Source organism: Dermacentor variabilis, chromosome 10, assembly GCF_050947875.1.
Source record: "Dermacentor variabilis isolate Ectoservices chromosome 10, ASM5094787v1, whole genome shotgun sequence".
Classification (NCBI taxonomy): domain Eukaryota; kingdom Metazoa; phylum Arthropoda; class Arachnida; order Ixodida; family Ixodidae; genus Dermacentor; species Dermacentor variabilis.
Genome location: NC_134577.1, coordinates 119,600,759 through 119,621,808, shown reverse-complemented (window position 1 = coordinate 119,621,808; position 21,050 = coordinate 119,600,759). Strand labels below are relative to the sequence as shown.

Genomic DNA, 21,050 nt, shown 5'->3' with positions numbered 1-21,050 from the left:
TCCGTGGAGTCAGGGCGGTATGGAAGGATAGTGCCGATTGTGGAAAAACGTTTCGCGTCCGTACAAGAGAAAGATGGGCGGAAATCCCGTGGTAGTCTGCGTGGCGGTGTTGTAAGCGTAGGTAAGAAAAGGTAGAAAATGGTCCCATTTGGTTTGGTCGGATGCAACGTACATGGCCAGCATGTCACCAAGAGTGCGATTAAAGCGCTCGGTCATGCCATTAGTCTGCGGATGATACGCAGTAGTGGTGCGATGAATGATGCGGCATTCTTTGAGGAGAGCCTCGATGACGTCGGACAGGAAGACGCGGCCTCTGTCACTGAGTAATTCCCTGGGAGCTCCGTGGCGAAGGATGATGTGGCGCAGGAGAAACCAGGCGACGTCACGTGCAGAAGCGCTGGACAAAAGAAAGTTTCCGCATAGCGCGTAAGATGGGCGATGGCCACGATTACCCAGCGTTTGCCGTCTGATGTGGTAGGCAGAGGTCCATAAATGTCGATGCCTACTCGATCAAAAGCACGTGCTGGGCAAGACAGAGGCTGCAATGGGGCGGTTGAACGACGAGGGGGATCTTTACGGTGTTGGCAAACGAGACAGGAGCGGCCCTTATGATGGATGAATTGGTACATCCCGCGCTAGTAGTAACGAAGGCGTAGACGCGCGTATGTCTTCATTACACCTGCATGCGCGCACTGGGGATCGTCGTGGAACGGTGCGCAAATATCTGAACGCAGGTGCCGCGGGATGACAAGCAACCATTTGTGGCCGTCCGGGAGGAAATCAGGACGGTACAAGAGCTCGTCGCGAATGGAGAAGTGATGTGCTTGGCGACGTAATGCGCGATTGGTAGTGGCTGTCGATGGGCTGGACAGGAAACGCAGCATGGACACAATCCATGGGTCTTTCTTCTGCTCCGGAAGAATGTCCGTGGCAGCAAGGGAAGACTCGGACAAGGAGGACTTCGGGCAGCTAGCCTTATCTGTTAGTGGCGAACGAGACAAGGCATCCGCATCCGAGTGTTTTCGGCCAGAGCGGCACAGCACGCGAATGTCGTACTCCTGCAGTCGAAGGGCCCATCGAGCAAGACGACCGGATGGCTCTTTTAAGAACGACAGCCAGCACAGCGAATGGTGATCAGTTATCACGTCAAATGGGCGACCATAAAGATACGGAGGGAATTTGGTTGTGGCCCAAATTATAGCCAGGCATTCCTTTTCTGCGACAGAATAGTTCGATTCAGGTTTAGTGAGTGCACGACTGGCGAAGGCAACGACGTACTCATCGAAGCCAGCCTTTCTCTAAGCGAGAACGGCCCCAAGGCCAACGCCACTGGCATCCGTGTGTATTTCAGTTGGAGCATTGGGTCGAAATGGCGCAGGATTGGTGGTGACGTCAAGGGAGGACGCAGCTTTGTGAAGGCGACATCGCAATCCGGTGACCAGGCTGAAAGGTTGTGACCACCACGAAGTAGCTGCGTTAAAGGTGCTATTATGGCGGCAAAATTGCGGATGAAACGGCGAAAGTATGACGCTAACCCAATGAAGCTGCGCAGTTCTTTCAAGGTCGTTGGTCGGGGAAACTGGGCAACAGCTTGTAGTTTCGCCGGATCAGGGAGTACACCTTCTTTCGACATGACATGACCGAGTATGACCAGCTACCGGGCAGCGAAGCGACACTTCTTCAAGTTAAGCTGGAGGCCAGCATCGGCGATGCACTTTAGGACGCGTTCACGTGGAAGTAAGTGGGAAGGAAAGTCCGGTGAAAAGATAACGATGTCGTCCAGATAACACAAGCATATCTACCATTTGAGGCCGCGCAAGATGTTGTCCATCATTCTTTCAAATGTGGCAGACGCATTACACAGGCCAAATGGCATCACGGTGAATTCAAATAAACCGTCAGGTGTGATGAAGGCCGTTTTCGGAAGGTCTGACTCAGCCACTGGCACTTGCCAGTACCCGGATCGTAAGTCTAAGGATGAGTAGAATTCGGCGCCTTGGAGGCAGTCTAGCGCGTCGTCAATACGGGGTAGCAGATAAACGTCCTTGCGTGGGATCTTATTAAGTCGCCGGTAGTCTACGCAAAAGCGAATTGTGTCATCTTTCTTTTTTACCAGCACTACAGGAGAAGCCCAGGGACTGTGCGAAGGTTGTATGACACCGCGTTGGAGCATGTCTGCAACTTGCTCAGCGATCACGCTACGCTCCGTGGCGGATACACGATACGGCCTGTGGCGTAAAGGCGCATGGTTGCCGGTGTCGATGTGATGGACAACAGTGGAAGTACGGCCTAAGTGAGATTGTTGTAGGTCGAATGACGTGCGAAAGCGGTCTAGAAGATGGGCGATCTGGGCGTGCTGCGCTGGAGTGAGGTTGGGATCAATACTATTGGTAAAATGTTGGGTCACACGGCGGCGTGGGAGGAGAAACTTGAAGGGCCAGAGCGTCAACCGGAGGAGAAGCCGGGTCGTCAGGCACATCGTAAAGGAAGCTTGGTTCGATTTCGTCGGCATAACCAAGACACTCATTGTGGAGCAGCCTAGCAGGGCAAGGAAACATGTTCGATACATAAAGTGCGCTCGAACCATGTCGAATGGCAAGAAGGGCAAAAGGAAGCAAGAAAGGATGGCGGCGAGCAACAAGCTTACACGGCGTGAAAAGAACTGTGGAGTCGGAAAACCCAACGCAGGAAACGGGTACAAGTGCGGCAGAGTATGGAGGAATCTCGGTGTCGGCGGCGATGAACACACGACCGGAAGTGTCATCAGTATCTTCAAAGACGTTGGTGCCGAATGGCGACAGCGCGAGTTCAGCACGGGCACAATCTATAACGGCATGATGACAGGACAAAAAGTCTCATCCTAATATGATGACATGGTAGCCGCGAGGCAGAACAACGAACTCAATACGGTATAAAGCGCAGCTTATAACAACACGCATGGTACACTCCCCTAAGGGTTCAATCGGCGCAGCGCTTGCTGTAGTAATGAAATGGCTGAATAAGTCGTCGCGACTTTTCTAAGGGTAAGACGAAGCTGGTCCGAAATCACTGATATTGCTGCTCCTGTGTCTACAAGCGCATGAACAGCAATGTCTTCTGCATCAACTTCAAGGACGTTCGCATGAAATAAATGAGGTCTTCAGGAGTTCACTGAGATAGCAGTTCTTGCCTCCGGAACTGCGGTCCTTAGTTTACCTCTCGGATAGCTTCAGGAAGACGGATAAGCGGCGACAGAGAACGCCGACGGGGAGACGGAGACTGACGGGTATTGAAGGGTCGGGAAAGAGGAGACGAGGCTTCGAAGAACTGAGCGGCAGTAGCAGAACGGGACGAAGAGTCGAAACCGTTACTTTGGGCCCTCGGAGAATCCGAAGGATACAATCCACGCCGGCGGCAAAGCCGTGCTACATGCCCAGGTAGGCTGCACGAATAACAGATAGGCCGATTGTCATGGGTGCACCATGGATTGAGAACAGCGGGCGGAGACTGTTGGAAATATTGGCGAGGTGGGCGCACGGGCTGCTGTGGCGGCTTGTAGCTGCTTGGCGGGGGGAGGGGGGCGCAGGAGAACATGTTGCAGCTGCTTGCGGAGGTGAGGGAAAGGCACTGGTAAGTCTGGATTGATTACCTGCAGAAGGAGGCCTTGGATTAGCGACAATGGCAGCGTACGTAAGTGGCACAGGCGTAGGAGGCGGTTGATGAGCAAGTGGTACTACGTTAGCAACTTGTTCTTGTATAATGTGACGGAGATGTGGAGACAAGCGTGGCTCTGAGGCTGGAGCGACTGGCAGAAGAGAGAGTTGGCGCGCCACTTCTTCTAGTACAAATTGCTTGATTCTGTCGAAAATTTCTGAACTGCAAGGAGTAGAAGTGACACCATAACTCAGAGCTGAAAGCGCGACGTCCGGAGCGAGTGCTTGGCGCGTAGAAAGCCGTTGCTTGCGCAGCTCCTCATAGCTCTGGCAAAGCGCTATGAGGTCGTTGACCGTCTGAGGAGTCCTTGCCAAGAGCATTTGCAAGGCGTCATCTTCTATGCCTTCCAAGATGTACCTCACCTTGTCATCTTCGGTCTTATCTGGGTTAATACGCCGGCAAATGCCAAATACATCTTTAATGTAGCTCGTAAAAGTTTCGCCCTTTTGATGGGCACGACAGCGAAGCTGTTGTTCAGCCTGAAGTTTGCGCACAGCAGGGCGACCGAAGACTTCTTGTAGTGCCGTTCGGAATGCTGTCCAGGTGGAAAAGTCAGCCTCATGGTTGCGGAACCAAAGATGGGCGACCCCGGAAAGGTAGAATGGTACACAACCAAGCTTGTCAGCTTCAGACCATTTGTTGTGGGCGCTTATTCGGTTGTACCATGACAGCCAGTCCTTTACGTCATGATCATCAGTGCGATTGAATATCGGAGGATCCTGTTGGCGTGGCGCACCAGGACAGGCGACCGGAGGCAGTGCCATGGGTGGCGCGGTAGGACTAGTCTCCTTAGGCATGGGAAATGTGACAGGGATCGTTCGGTTTCGGAGTTCCAGGTTTGCAAAAGGTCCAGCACCTTCCACCAAATGTCGCGAAGCACTTTGAACAGTAAGCGTTCGCGACTAGAACGTTGGAGCAGCGAGAGGTAGTGTGGCCGACCGAGCACCCAAACAAGGTTGTTCTTTCTCGTCGTCCTCGTCTCTCTCCTAGACACAGCCCCACTGCTCCTTATTTTAGAATACAATATATATATATATATATATATATATATATAGGGAGCAGTGGGGCTGTGGCTAGGAGAGAGACAACGAAGACGAGAAAGAACAACCTTGTTTCGGTGCTCGGTCGGCCACACTACCTCTCGCTGCTCCAACGTTCTAGTCGCGAACGCTTACTGTTCAAAGTGCTTCGCGACATTTGGTGGAAGGTGCTGGACTTATTGCCATCCTGGAACTCCGAAGCCGCACGATCCCTGTCACATCTCCCATGCCTGAGGAGACTAGCCCTACCGCGTCACCCATGGCACTGCCTCCGGTCGCCTGTCCTTGTGCGCCACGCCAACGGGATCCTCCGATATTCAATCGCACTGATGATCATGACGTAAAGGACTGGCTGTCATCGTACAACCGAATAAGCGCCCACAACAAATGGTCTGAAGCTGACAAGCTTGGTTGTGTACCATTCTACCTTTCCGGGGTCGCCCATCTTTGGTTCCGCAACCATGAGGCTGACTTTTCCTCCTGGTCAGCATTCCGAACGGCACTTCAAGAAGTATTCGGTCGCCCTGCTGTGCGCAAACTTCGGGCTGAACAACAGCTTCGCTGGCGTGCCCAACAAAGGGGCGAAACCTTTACGAGCTACATTGAAGATGTAGTTGACATCTGCCGGCTGTTTGAAGTCGGAGGCGATCTCACCGCTGCCAACCAGATGTTTGGATCGCACCGCTGGTACGATCTGTTGGGAACTCGGCGCTGACGCCCGTGGTTGTACCTGGGTCGCAAGCCCCAAGGGTAGCGTTGGCCTGGCGGCCTGGGGTACAACTGGAAGCATCCGAAGGTCCCGGCAAAGCATGAGTTGACTGGTAACAACAAAACAACTTGTTTATTTTAACATCGCAAAGAGTTGGCGGTCAGGTTGACCGAAGTAGAGAGACGGGAGAGCACTTTACTCAACAGAAGAAATCGGAGCCCCCCCTTTTGGCGTCCGGGGGCAGCTGTTTTTATACTCTCGCAGTTGAGGGCAAGAAGGAACCCCTCAAAAGACGAGCACGTGAATGTACAATGGGCTAATGGTGACGCACACTGTCGTAGCGCTGCCGTAGCACCATGTCGAGCACGATCTCGTAGCACCCTGTCGTAGCGCTGCCGTAGCACCCTGTCGAGCACGATCTCGTAGCACCCTGTTGTAGCGCTGCCGTAGCACCATGTCGAGCACGATCTCGTAGCACCCTGTTGTAGCGCTGCCGGTCGGGCACAATGACTGTAATGAGAGGATGATCCCTGCTTTCGCTTCGCCTGGTTCAGGCACAATGACTGGAATGCGAGGGTGATCCTTTGCGGTCGCATCGCCGCAGTCGCGCCTGGAAACACCTGGCGATGAGCGTTGCGGCGACGACGATCGGGCCAAAAATGTCTGCCGCCCCGCCGCAGTCGCGCCGGCAAAACCACGTGTCGCAGGCGAATCGCAACAGACCGCCCCGCCGGGGGAAGGAGATCCCGATGGACAGGGGACTGCATCCGCTGTCCGGAGGGATGTCGCTCGATGATGCTCATAACCGAAGTCGGGCGTCCCTCGACGTTTCTTGAGCGCAGCGCACAGAGAAGGCCTCGTTCTCTCGTTCAGGTTCGCACGGGACACTGCAAAGTGACTTCGGGAGAGTTCACATTTTTGTTCTCGTTCCCGGCAAGCGTTAGAACTACGCTGAAACTCAACCGCTCAGTCAGCAAGCACGGCACAACCCTCACTAAGCCCCGCCAGGCTCTTTCCCCTGTTTATACCACTGCCTAGTTCCTTACAGTAGTCTAGCATCACTCAGAACGCGTCCACAAATTGAAAAATTGCACTAGAAAGCATATCATCACTTTGAAACACTAAACAAAAGCAATATGTTAAAAAAAAATCCTGCCTCAGGAAGAAAAACATCAGTAACAAACAATTTTGAGGCTGATTCCTACGTTAGGGGCTTCGACTTAAGCCATCGGCGTTACCGTTGAGACTCCCCTTTTTGTAACGCACCTCAAAGGAATATTGTTGTAAAGCGAGGCTCCAGCGCAGGAGGCGGCCATTTTTGGGAGAGATGGTCTGCAGCCATTGGAGAGGGCAGTGATCCGTCTCAATGATAAACCTCGAGCCGGCTAGATAGCATGACAATTTCTGAACGGCCCACACGAGACACGCACACTCTTTCTCGGTGGCGCTATACGCCTGCTCACGACTGGTCAGCTTACGACTAGCATACAGGACGGGGTGTTCTACTTCTCCATTTTCCCGTTGGCACAGTACAACGCCCATGCCTCGCTCACTAGCATCGCACTGAACAATGAACCCTGTTGTATAGTCTGGCGATCGTAGCACAGGCTGGCTTGTTAGGGCACTCTTTAGGGCGCTAAAAGCTCTTTCCTTTGTCTCGTCCCAGACGACTGTTTGAGGCTCTGTTTTTCTTAGAGCATCCGTCAGGGGAGCCGCGATATCAGAGTACCTAGGGATGTACCTCTGATAGTAGCCGGCGACACCTAAGAACGACCGAATATCGGTCTTTGTGCGCGGTTGCGGAAAGTCTCGCACAGCGGCCACCTTTATTTCAGAGGGGCGGCGACGACCCTGACCAATCACGTGACCGAGGTAGACAACCTCGGCCTGTGCTAACTGGCACTTAGGAGCCTTTACTGTCAAGCCCGCTTCGCGCAGGCGGGTTAGCACTGCCCGCAAGTGTGCCATATGCTCAGACCAGGATGCGGAGAATATCGCTACGTCGTCTAGATACGGTAAAGCGAATTCTTGCTGTCCCCGCAACACTTTATCCATGAGACTTGAAAAACAGTATGGCGCGTTCTTCAAACCAAAACTCAACACTTTAGGACGGAATGTTCCCATTGGTGAAATGAACGCCGCATACCTACTAGCCTCTTCTGTAAGTGGAACCTGCCAATAACCCCTGACAAGATCTAGGGTGGAAATAAACTGAGCGCTACTAACTTTCTCAAGGCGCTCCTCGATGTTAGGGATCGGATAAATTTGATCCTTAGTGATGGAATTAAGCCTGCGGTAGTCGACGCAAGGACGAGGTTCCTTGCCCGGTACCTCAACTAAAATCAAAGGGGAGGTATAATCACTCTCACCTGCCTCAATAACACCGAGCTGTAGCATTTTCTTTACCTCAGCCTCCATAATATCGCTCTGGCGGGGTGACACCCGATACGCCTTGGATTGTACTGGCTCTGTGGAGGTAAGTTCTATATCATGAGTAAGTACAGAAGTCCTACCAGGCCTCTCAGAGAACAGACCTTGAAACTCTTGTAATAGCTGGTGTAGTTCGGTTTTCTGCTCGGGCGACAGCGGTGCTTTACTGATAAGGTCACTAATGACTTGACCGGTGTCTTCCCTGTTCGTCACTGAGCCTAGTCCCGGAAGCTCGACCGGAAGCTCTTCAGGAACGTTTACCATCATGCACACCACTGCTTCCCTTTGTCTATAAGGTTTGAGCAGATTACAGTGGTAAACTTGCTGTGCTTTCCGCTTTCCTGGCAGACTTACCACGTAGTTAACGTCCGACAGTTTCTGAACAATTCGTGCTGGGCCCTCCCACTGCACGTCTAGTTTGTTGTTTAGCGATGTGCGCAATATCATGACCTCATCGCCAACCTCAAAACGACGGGCCCTGGCTGTCCGATCATAATAAACCTTGGCCCTCTGCTGGGCCTTTGTCATTGCTTCACCTGACAACTCCTGTGCCCTTCTTAAGCGTTCGAGGAGCTTAAGCACGTACTCCACCACGACTGGGTCGTCGCCCCTACCTTCCCATGATTCTCGAAGCATGCGAAGCGGAGACCGAAGCGAGCGACCGTACACCAGTTCAGCTGGCGAAAACCCCGTAGCCGCATGCGGCGCGGTCCTTAAAGCAAACATCACCCCAGGCAGACACAGCTCCCAGTCAGTTCGATGTTCAAAACACAACGCTCTCAACACGCGCTTCATGACGGAGTGGAGCTTCTCAACGGAATTCGACTGTGGGTGGTACACTGAGCTGTGTAACAGCTTTACCCCACACCTTTCGAGAAAAGTTGTCGTCAAAGCGCTAGTAAACACTGTGCCCTGATCTGATTGGATTTCCGCAGGGAAACCAACTCGCGCAAATATGGACAGTAGTGCATTAACTATCTCAACTGAGCTGAGTTCTTTAAGCGGCACTGCTTCAGGGAACTTTGTCGCTGGGCAGATCACAGTCAAAATGTGTCTGTACCCCGTGGCTGTTACCGGCAGAGGTCCCACAGTATTAATAACGAGCCGTCTAAAAGGCTCCGTTATGATAGGTACCAATTTCAACGGCGCCCTTGATTTGTCCCCTGGTTTGCCCACCCGCTGACAAGTGTCACATGTCCTCACGAAATGGTCTGCGTCCCGAAAACACCCTGGCCAATAGTACTCTTGCAAGAGACGGTCCTTAGTTTTCTTAACTCCTAGGTGTCCGGACCACGAACCCCCGTGTGACAAGCGCAACAGATCCTGACGATAGCATTGAGGCACGATCAGCTGATCGAACTCCACTCCTCGGCGGTCTAGATACTTCCGGTACCGGACTCCACCTCTCTCCACAAAACGCGCAGTTTTCCTGGCGATACCTTCTTTGACATTCCAGCGTATGTTTTTTTTTTTGCTCGGCTATCAAAGCCGACCGGCTGACTTTTAGCAACCTATCAAGTCCGTCTGACGTAGGCGCGATGAGTAATTCAGTAGATAGCTCTTCTAACTTTCCCGTGTCGGGCGTTTCCTCTCCAGAATCTGGCGCCTTTAACGTTACAGACTCAAGTTTATTCAGTTCGGGCGTGCTCGGAATATCAGCTTGCTGCGCCTCTGACCCTTTTTCGTTGTTTGATAACGTCGGCCCCGCAACTACCGCCTTTGCAGCGAGCTCCCGAACCTTCGATCTGGTTAAGGCCTGAACACTAGCTTCACCAAACAAAAGCCCCTTCTCGCGCAGGAGGTGATCGGACCTGTTTGAAAATAGGTACGGGTACTGGGGGGGCAGCATAGATGACACTGCCGCCTCCGTCTCAAGCGCTCCGAAAGGTCCTTCAATAAGCACTTTTGCTACCGGCAGACACACGCTATGAGCTTCCACGGCTTGCTTGATCCATGCGCACTCGCCCGTGAACATATGGGGTTCTACGTAAGACGGGTGAACTACATCCATCGTAGCTGCGGAATCGCGAAGCACTCGGCACTCTTTCCCGTTCACGAAGAGGTCTCGCATGTAAGGCTCGAGAAGCTTCATGTTCTCGTCAGTGCTGCCTATTGAAAAAAACACAACTTTTGGTGTTGTTTCCGGACACTGCGCCGAAAAGTGACCCGGCTTCTGGCACGTATAACAAACGCGCGCTTGCCTCATCTCGAACCGCTTTCTGCGTTCGGCTTCGGCTGCCGTCGTCTCCTTAGGTTCGGTCGCGCTGCTTCCACTCGCATCCGCACTACGCGTGTTCCCCTTTGCTCTCATGGGTGTGAACTTCGGCCTCTCAAACTTCGAGCCAAATTCACCCTTTTGACCGTCCTTAGCTCCGCGAGCCCGACGCGTCACAAACTCCTCGGCTAGCTCAGCGGCTTTAGCCACCGTACAAACGTCTGGCCTATCCAAGACCCAGTATCGCACGTTCTCCGGTAACCGACTATAAAACTGTTCTAGCCCGAAGCACTGCAGAACTTTATCGTGGTCACCAAACGCTTTCTCTTCTTTGAGCCACTCCTGCATGTTTGACATAAGCCTATACGCAAACTCTGTATATGACTCACTTCTGCCTTTCTCATTTTCCCGAAACTTCCGACGGAACGCCTCCGCAGACAGCCGGTACTTTTTTAGCAGACTCGATTTTACTTTGTCGAAATCCTCTGCTTCCTCTCTATCCAAGCGAGCGACTACGTCGGCCGCCTCGCCGGGTAACAAAGTGAGCAAGCGCTGTGGCCACGTTTCCCGAGAGAACCCCTGCTTCTCGCACGTTCGCTCAAAGTTAACCAGGAACAAACCAATGTCCTCTCCAAGCTTAAACGGCCGCATCAGGTCAGTCATTTTGAACAATACGCGTTCTCCTGCACCGTGTGCCTGACTTCCATTACGAGCGCGTTCCATCTCTACCTCAAGACGCTTCATTTCCAAAGCGTGTTGACGGTCACGCTCTTCTTTTTCTTTCTGCTCTTTAAGTTCGCGCTCCTGTTTCTCTTTTTGCTCTTTAAGTTCGCGCTCCTGTTTCTCTTTTTGCTCTTTAAGTTCGCGCTCCTGTTTCTCTTTTTGCTCTTTAAGTTCGCGCTCCTGTCTTTTTGACCTCTCCTCAATAGTCTCAAGGCATTCCGACAGCTCGTCATCCTCAGCCTCTAACTCAAGAATAGCCTTTAGCAGTTCAGGTTTTCTTAGTTTGTCTGAGACATCCAGACCCAACTCTCTTGCAAGCTCCAACAATTTCGGTTTGCGCAACGACTTCAAATCCATGGCTGCTCTGAATGCTGCTTTCTCTACTGCTTACTATTGTCTTGCCGCAAACTAACCCGGCAGCAACGACAACCACAATTACCAGCTCTGTTTCTAACACTAACAAAAGCCTGGCAAAGCTCAGAAGAAGAAAGTCCCGCACTCACCAAACCTCGCAGGCAGGAATTCCGCGCAGTCGTTCCGCTGCAGGCAACCAGTCGTCACACAGGGCTCGTTTCACTGCTCCCGGATCGTCGTTGAGCTGCTCAGCATACAGTCAACTGCATCTCTTCGCTGCTGGCCTCCGTTGTCGCGATCTCACCGCTGGCAGACAGTTGTTTGAAGTCGGAGGCGATCTCACCGCTGCCAACCAGATGTTTGGATCGCACCGCTGGTACGATCTGTTGGGAACTCGGCGCTGACGCCCGTGGTTGTACCTGGGTCGCAAGCCCCAAGGGTAGCGTTGGCCTGGCGGCCTGGGGTACAACTGGAAGCATCCGAAGGTCCCGGCAAAGCATGAGTCGACTGGTAACAACAAAACAACTTGTTTATTTTAACATCGCAAAGAGTTGGCGGTCAGGTTGACCGAAGTAGAGAGACGGGAGAGCACTTTACTCAACAGAAGAAATCGGAGCCCCCCCTTTTGGCGTCCGGGGGCAGCTGTTTTTATACTCTCGCAGTTGAGGGCAAGAAGGAACCCCTCAAAAGACGAGCACGTGAATGTACAATGGGCTAATGGTGACGCACACTGTCGTAGCGCTGCCGTAGCACCATGTCGAGCACGATCTCGTAGCACCCTGTCGTAGCGCTGCCGTAGCACCCTGTCGAGCTCGATCTCGTAGCACCCTGTTGTAGCGCTGCCGTAGCACCATGTCGAGCACGATCTCGTAGCACCCTGTTGTAGCGCTGCCGGTCGGGCACAATGACTGTAATGAGAGGATGATCCCTGCTTTCGCTTCGCCTGGTTCAGGCACAATGACTGGAATGCGAGGGTGATCCTTTGCGGTCGCATCGCCGCAGTCGCGCCTGGAAACACCTGGCGATGAGCGTTGCGGCGACGACGATCGGGCCAAAAATGTCTGCCGCCCCGCCGCAGTCGCGCCGGCAAAACCACGTGTCGCAGGCGAATCGCAACACGGCGTATAGACCCAGATATGACCGAAGATAACAAGGTCAAGAACATCTTGAAAGGCATAGAAGACGACGCCTTCCAGATGCTCTTGGCAAGGAATCCTCAGACGGTCAACGACATCATAACGCTTTGCCAGAGCTATGAGGAGCTGCGCAAACAGCGGCTTTCTACGCCCGAGCTCTCGCTCCGGACGTCGCGCTTTCAGCTCTGAGTGATGGTGTCACTTCTTCTCCTTGCAGTTCATAAATTTTCGACAGAATCAAGCAATTTGTACGAGAAGAAGTGGCGCGCCAACTCTCTCTTCTGCCAGTCACTCCAGCCTCAGAGCCGCGCTTGTCTCCAGATCTCCGTCACCTGATACAAGAACAAGTCGCTAACGCAGTACCACTTGCTCATCCACCGCCTCCTACGTCTGTGCCACTTACGTACGCTGCCGTTGTCGCTAATCGAAGGCCTCCTTCTGTAGGTAATCAATCCAGACTTACCAGCGCCTTTCCCTCACCTCCGCACGCAGCTGCGACATATTCTCCTACCCCCCCCAAGCTGCTGCTGGCCGCCACAGCAGCCCGTGCGCCCACCTCGCCAATATTTCCAACCGTCTACGCCCGCTGTTCTCAATCCATGGCGCACCCATGACAATCGGCCTATCTGTTATTCGTGTGGCCTACCTGGGCATGTAGCACGGCTTTGCCGCCGGCGTGGATGGTTTGCTTCGGATTCTCCGAGAGCACAAAGTAACGGTTTCGACTCTCCGTCCCGTTCTGCTCCTGCCGCTCAGCCCTTCGAAGCCTCGTCTCCTCTTTCCCGACCCTTCAATACCCGTCGGTCTCCGTCTCCTACGAAGGGGAGACAGAGACCGACGGGTATTGAAGGGTCTGTCGCCGCTTATCCGTCGTGCTGAAGCTATCCGAGAGGAAAACTAAGGACCGCAGTTCCGGAGGCAAGAACTGCGATCTCAGCGAACTCCTCTAGACCTCATTTATTTCCTGCGAACGTCCTTGAAGTTTATGCAGAAGACATTGCCGTTCATGTGCTTGTAGACACGGGAGCAGCAATATCAGTGATTTCGGACTAGCTTCGTCTTACCCTTAGAAAAGTCGCGACGACTTATTCAGCCATCTCATTACGTACAGCAAGCGCTGCGCCGATTGAACCCTTAGGGAAGTGTACAGTGCGTGTTGTTATAAGCGGCGCTTTATACCATATTGAGTTCGTTGTTCTGCCTCGCTGCTCCCATGCCATGATTTTAGGCTGGGACTTTCTGTCCACTCATCATGCCATTATCGATTGTGGCCGTGCTGAACTCGCGCTGTCGCCATTCGGCACCAACGTTTTTGAAGATACTGATGACACTTCCAGTCGTGTGTTCGTCACCGCCGACACCGAGATTCCTCCATACTCTGCTGCACTTGTACCCGTTTCCTGCGTTGGGCTTTCCGACTCCACAGTTCTTTTCACGCCGTCTAAGCTTGTTGCTCGCCGCCATCCTTTCTTGCTTCCTTTTGCCCTTCCTGCCATTCGACAAGGTTCGAGCGGACTTTATGTATCCAACCTGTTTCCTTGCACTGCTAGGCTTCTCCACAATGAGTGTCTTGGTTATGCCGACGAAATCGAACCAAGCTTCCTTTACGATGTGCCTGACGACCCGGCTTCTCCTCCGGTTGACGCTCTGGCCCTTCAAGTTTCTCCTCCCACGCCGCCATGTGACCCAACATTTTACCAGAGTATTATTCCCAACCTCACTCCAGCGCAGCACGCCCAGATCATCCATCTTCTAGACCGCTTTCGCACGTCATTCGACCTACAACAATCTCGCTTAGGCCGTACTTCCACTGTTGTCCATCACATCGACACCGGCAACCATGCGGCTTTACGCCACAGGCCGTATCGTGTATCCGCCACGGAGCGTAGCGCGATCGCTGAGCAAGTTGCAGACATGCTCCAACGCGGTGTCATACAACCTTCGCACAGTCCCTGGGCTTCTCCTGTAGTGCTGGTAAAATAGAAAGATGGCACAATTCGCTTTTGCGTGGCCTACCGGCGACTTAATAAGATCACACGCAAGGACGTTTATCCGCTACCCCGTATAGACGACGCGCTAGACTGCCTCCAAGGCGCTGAATTCTACTCATCCTTAGACTTACGATCCGGGTACTGGCAAGTGCCAGTGGCTGAGTCAGACCGTCCGAAAACGGCCTTCATCACACCTGACGGTTTATTTGAATTCACCGTGATGCCATTTGGCCTGTGTAATGCGCCTGCCACATTTGAAAGAATGATGGACAACATCTTGCGCGGCCTCAAATGGTAGATATGCTTGTGTTATCTGGACGACATCGTTATCTTTTCACCGGACTTTCCTTCCCACTTACTTCCACGTGAACGCGTTCTAAAGTGCATCGCCGATGCTGGCCTCCAGCTTAACTTGAAGAAGTGTCGCTTCGCTGCCCGGCAGCTGGTCATACTCGGTCATGTCGTGTCGAAAGAAGGTGTACTCCCTGATCCGGCGAAACTACAAGCTGTTGCCCAGTTTCCCCGACCAACGACCTTGAAAAAACTGCGCAGCTTCATTGGGTTAGCGTCATACTTTCGCCGTTTCATCCGCAATTTTGCCGCCATAATAGCACCTTTAACGCAGCTACTTCGTGGTGGCCACAACCTTTCAGCCTGGTCACCGGATTGCGATGCCGCCTTCACAAAGCTGCGTCGTCTCTTGACGTCACCACCAATCCTGCGCCATTTCGACCCCAGTGCTCCAACTGAAATACACACGGATGCCAGTGGCGTTGGCTTTGGGGCCGTTCTCGCTCAGAGAAAGGCTGGCTTCGATGAGTACGTCGTTACCTTCGCCAGTCGTGCACTCACTAAACCTGAATTGAACTATTCTGTCACAGAAAAGGAGTGCCTGGCTATAATTTGGGCCATAACCAAATTCCGTCCGTATCTTTATGGCCGCCCATTTGACGTGATAACTGATCACCATTCGCTGTGCTGGCTGTCGTTCTTAAAAGAGCCATCCGGTCGTCTTGCTCGATGGGCCCTTCGACTGCAGGAGTACGACATTCGCGTGCTGTGCCGCTCTGGCCGAAAACACTCGGATGCGGATGCCTTGTCTCGTTCGCCACTAACAGATAAGGCTAGCTGCCCGAAGTCCTCCTTGTCCGAGTCTTCCCTTGCTGCCACGGACATTCTTCTGTAGCAGAAGAAAGACCCGTGGATTGTGTCCATGCTGCGTTTTTTGTCCAGCCCATCGACACCCACTACCAATCGCGCATTACGTCGCCAAGCACATCACTTCTCCATTCGCGACGAGCTCTTGTACCGTCCTGATTTCCTCCCGGACGGCCGCAAACGGTTGCTTGTCATCCCGCGGCACCTGCGTTCAGATATTTGCGCACCGTTCCACGACGATCCCCAATGCGCGCATGCAGGGGTACTGAGGACATACGCGCGTCTACGCCTTCGTTACTACTGGCGGGGGATGTATCGATTCATCCATCATTATGTCCGCTCCTGTCTCGTTTGCCAACACCGTAAAGATCCCGCTCGTCCTTCAACCACCCCATTGCAGCCTTTGCCTTGCACAGCACGTGCTTTTGATCGAGTCGGCATCGACATTTATGGACCTCTGCCAACCACATTTGATGGCAATAGCTGGGTAATCTTGGCCATCGACCATCTTACGCGCTATGCGGAAACTTTCTTTTGTCCAGCGCTTCTGCACGTGACGTCGCCTGGTTTCTCCTGCGCCACATCATCCTTCGCCACGGAGCTCCCAGGGAATTACTCAGTGACAGAGGCCGCGTCTTCCTGTCCGACGTCATCGAGGCTCTCCTCAAAGAATGCCGCATCATTCATCGCACCACTACTGCGTATCATCCGCAGACTAATGGCATGACCGAGCGCTTTAATCACACTCTTGGTGACATGCTGGCCATGTAGGTTGCATCCGACCAAACCAAATGGGACCACGTTCTACCTTTTCTGACCTACGCTTACAACACCGCCACGCAGACTCCCACGGGATTTTCGCCCTTCTTTCTCCTGTACGGACGCGAACCTTTTTCCACAATGGATACTATCCTTCCGTACCACCCTGACTCCACGGAAAAAACTACTCTATCCGAAGCTGCTGCACACGCAGAAGAGTGTCGCAAGCTTTCCCGTATATTTACGTCAGAAGACCAGCAACGCCAGAAGCACCATCGAGAAAGTTCCAATGCTCCTGTATCCTATGCTCCTGGCTCGCTAGTGTGGCTTTGGGTTCCAGCCTCTACCACTGGACTGTCACCGAAACTCGCCTCGAAGTACCAAGGCCCATGCCGCGTGATCAAACAAACGTCTCCAGTCAACTATATTGTGGAAGCCCTCGAGCTACCTTTGGATCATTGCCGTCGAGGACGCGAAATTGTGCATGCCCAGCGTCTCAAGCCCTACTATGATCCGCCTGTGCTGTCCTACCCGTAGGTCACCGGGACGGCTTCCTTCTCCGCGGGGGAGATAACTGTACTGTAAAATACGGAGCAGTGGGGCTGTGGCTAGGAGAGAGACAACGACCGACGACGAGAAAGAACAACCTTGTTTCGGTGCTCGGTCGGCTACACTACCTCTCGCTGCTCCAACGTTCTAGTCGCGAACGCTTACTGTTCAAAGTGCTTCGCGACAATATATATATATGTATATATATATGTATATATATATATATATATATATATATATATATATATATATATTTCGCCACGATAATTTTGATCGCGAAAAATGCGTTTGTAAAAATCATGTCCAGGGGCAAGTGCAGAATGAGCCGCAGGTCATTCAGTGACCTTGGATCCCAGAAGGCGCAATACGAGGCTGCTCTGGAAGAGAAGCAAGCATTGAGGCACGGCGCCGGAACGCACTGAGCTCACTGAGCGGACTCTATGGAAGACCTCACGAGGAACAGCCCAACCAAGGCGCTGAGTTCACACTGCATGAAGCGGGGCCGCAAGAACTAGTTCTGTGGCGGTTTTTTATCGATGCTGTACTACAGTCTCTTATCCAGGCACCCAAATATCGGTCGCGAAACCTGGGTAACTGCAGAATGAGCCGCGCATGCGCCATTCTCGGATTTTGGATCGCAGAAAGCACAATAACTGGTTGATCGAGAGAAGAATTATTGAGCCACGGCGAAGAAATGCATTCAGCGCTCTCTGTGGGAGACCACCCGCTAGAAAACCAACCCAAGGTGTGGAGCTCGCACTGCATAAAGCGGGGCTGCAGGAAATATTTCTGAGGTTCCGTGTTGTATCATAGCCTCTAGCGTCTTTGTAGATTGTTTCAAACATTCTTGCAACCAGACGGTGTTGGATGTCGGTGTTGGGATTCAGGGATCATCCCTAATTGTGATCTCCGCGACAAGACGGAATGCCGTTCGACTGAAAAGTGGGGTGGCTGGAAAACGTTTAACTACCGCTTTGCCCAAACTTGTGGCAAACTGGTGCAATATAGGGTCCATGGGCTAATGCATGAAGACGACACGATGCTTCTAGAGGAAAGTGGAGGGGTATATAGTCATTTGCTAAATGCCTGAGAAAGAGGCAACGAGTCTGGTACTGAATTTTAGCACAAAAGAAATCGGAGATTCTGTTCTTTAATAGGGAAGCGACGAATGAACTGCTGGCATTTTAAGAGGAACTTGGGTCACTCAGAGTTATAGAAAACCGGAACGCTGCTCAAATAAAGCATACAGAGATAAAGCATTTCAGGGCTGCAATAACCAACGCTTGGCACGAGGAGTTTTGACATGATTAATGATACCAGCGTTAGGGTTTGCAGATCGAATACTCTGTAAAATTAGAGATCTTGTGGGCGACGGAATATATACAAAGAACCGTGAGCCAGTCGGCACTGCATGCATGCCTGTGGCACAGCCACAGACAATGCCAAGTAGGCACCGTCTTACATCGGTTAGCCCTCTATTGGGGACAGGGGAGCGCTGAAAAAAATTTGTTTTCAGGAATTCCTGCATAACATGAACGTAAAGATAGTCAGCTGTAGCGCACAAATTCTTGAAGGGCACCAACAGTTTGGCCAAATTGCCTGAATGCACGCATCCTCCCTATCTTGCTTTCTTTCTTTTGCTCTAAAAATGTTTTCAGTTTCTCCAGAAGCACTGCCAATTCATCACAAATATGGAAACTTCGAAAGCGTCGCCACAAAAATGAGCAAGAGTCAAGATGCAGTGCGGGCAAGACTAACCAAGAGCGCTCTTGAGGCCCAACGTGGCAACAGCTCATTTACGAGATTTGAGCGGCAAAATTAGAGTTCGTATCTTTGATACGTTCAACAATCAGAACGAAAGGCTGCTGACTGCCGGATGTCATCTGCACGTCCTCATTTTGATCGCAGAGGACCTTTTTAAAAACATGCGCCCAAAGTCGCAAACGGATGAAGCCCGTATACAGCGTAGGCAAAGGGTAGCTTTGATATCTTAGATTCTCATGGTATCACACAATCTCAAAAAGGTGGCCCAGCGCTACGACATAAAATACGTGTTCTCTAGCCCGAACAAGCTGTCAAAGCTTTGTAGAATGACCAACCCGGATGCAACCCAGAAAAGTGAGTGCAGTATCAAGCACACGCGGCGTTTCATTGAATGTGCAGAAGGTGCAGTTTTGCGAAGTTCCTTTCAGGTGCGGAAATGTGTGCAGCGGCCAAACTGGGACATGTGCTAACGGTAGATTGAGGGAGCATGCGATTAACGTTAAAAATTCGCACGAGAGAAATGATATTGAAGTTTTTCTGGTAAGTCACTGTCTGACTTGCAAGGACTGTTCGCCTAAGCTTGCAAAAACTTTGGTTGTTGAGAGAGAAATTGCAGATTCTGAACGGATTTCTAGATTCTGGGAGGGACGTGTCAGCTTTCAGACAAAGAGCTGGCATATTTACGCATGCGCACATGATTATCCCATGCTCAGACAGCATTTGTATATTTACGAATCATTTACAAGAAAATTTGTTTGATGTCAGCTCTCGTCCTTGTCGTCTCGTCTCCATCCAAGTTTTTCCTTTTTTTCCTCTTCCGTCTTTTCCCAATACAGTATGTATCAACACGCCCAATCCGTCGCGCAACTAGCATAGGTTTCGCAGACCAAATTGTCTCCTACAAATTCAGTTAGTTAGGAAGGAGTAGCCTCCACTTCTACAACCTGCTCCTTGAACAACAGCAACATGTTCGTGGCAAGACCTATTCAAATCAAACACGCGTATTTTTACCTCAGCACAATATACTACAACATAGACAACAAAATACGCTGATTCAGCGCATTGTGTTGTTGCTTTTTTTCACTCCACCCATCGCCGGCGCTTTTTCGCCATAATGAAGGTAAACCAGTAGGCCCGATTTAGAACCCTTGTCCAGATTTCTTCGCTGATGGCGTTTGTGCTGTGATCTCTCGTTCTGCTAAACAAGGAAAGTTCAACGCAACCAAAAACAATGGGCCGCGACGCGTTTCTGTGGTCCAAGAGAAACGTTGCTTACCTCTCAATTTGAAGTTCTCCACGGTGTTGACAATAATATGGCCCGCGAGTGTCTCGCCAGCGTAGTACATTTCTTTCTCTAGACGAATGTCGAACTCTCGGATGTAGTCCATGGTTCCCAATCTGAAATCAGTAAACAGAATAAACATTGTGTCCAACTCCCAAATGCTTCAGTTATTTATCGATGAATGAGATTCGAAGCTAGACTAGCAGCATCAAAAGAAAACTTAAAGGGTGCCCCGCCAGGTCTGGCCATCTTGAGCCGACAAGCGCAGGGCATACAATGCGGCCAAAGATCGTGTTTGCAAACAATTACATAGCTACGCGCCGCGGAAAGGCCTGGAATTTCAATCCAAACGTCGTTTCCCTCTTCACTCGCGGCGAATTCGCCCGGAGAGGGACAGTAACGTAGTCAGGCTCCTGCGCCCAAGTAATTGTGTCCGCAGTGTGACGTCGCTCGTGGTGACACGTGACTTCGAGAATTATTCAAGGCAACATCTGTTATCTGTGCGATTATCTGTTGTTTGAATTGACGAATTGAAGTTTAGAGAAAAAATAAAACACGTAAACGTAATGTCTGCGCCTTTCTTTTTTTTACTTGGTACCGAAGCAAGAGAGATGTACTTTCGCTTCATCTGCTTGTTCCCACGGTCATGCGGTCACGTGCGCAAGTACCGAAACTATGCCATTTTCTACCATGTTCCAGTGCGCGATCACGCTCTTCGATCCGCTTGTTCTGCCTCAGTTGTAGCACTGAATTATACCGCTAGTCAAGTTTCCTTGTGCACAGCGCGCAAAATCGTGCGCTACGCGAACGAGACAACAGCTCGAGCGCAACCCCGTCCGAGAAAACGCGTAGCACCGGGGGAAAAAAGCGTGAAAAAAAGAAATGAAGGCGGGGCCCGTGACGTACGTGTTACGCGGTCCTCAATGTCTGGTATGGGAGAACGGAGAGAAAAAAAATTAAATTATGGGGTTTCACGTGCCAAAACCACTTTCTGATTATGAGGCACGCCGTAGTGGAGGACTCCGGAAATTTCGACCACCTGGGGTTCTTTAACGTGCACCTAAATCTAAGTACACGGGTGTTTTCGCCCCCATCGAAATGCGGCCGCCGGGGCCGGGATTCGATCCTGCGACCTCGTGCTCAGCAGCCCAACACCATAGCCACTGAGCAACCACGGCGGGTAGAACGAATTTTACTAGTGAAGCCTAGACGGGGCGAGTTCAGAGGGAGTCTCGCTATGCAGTGGA

General features: G+C 51.8%; 1 protein-coding gene across 2 annotated transcripts in view; it reads right to left on the bottom strand.

Moving 5' to 3' along the window:
- The window catches only part of LOC142560923 (arrestin domain-containing protein 3-like), a 273,574-nt gene that overhangs the window by 83,055 nt on the left and 169,469 nt on the right, over positions 1-21,050 (bottom strand). For both annotated transcript variants that reach the window (XM_075673346.1, XM_075673345.1), the window contains exon 2: positions 19,798-19,919. In XM_075673346.1, the coding sequence (XP_075529461.1) occupies positions 19,798-19,909 (112 nt within the window). In that variant the 5' untranslated portion in view covers positions 19,910-19,919. The remainder of the gene's footprint in view (positions 1-19,797; positions 19,920-21,050) is intronic.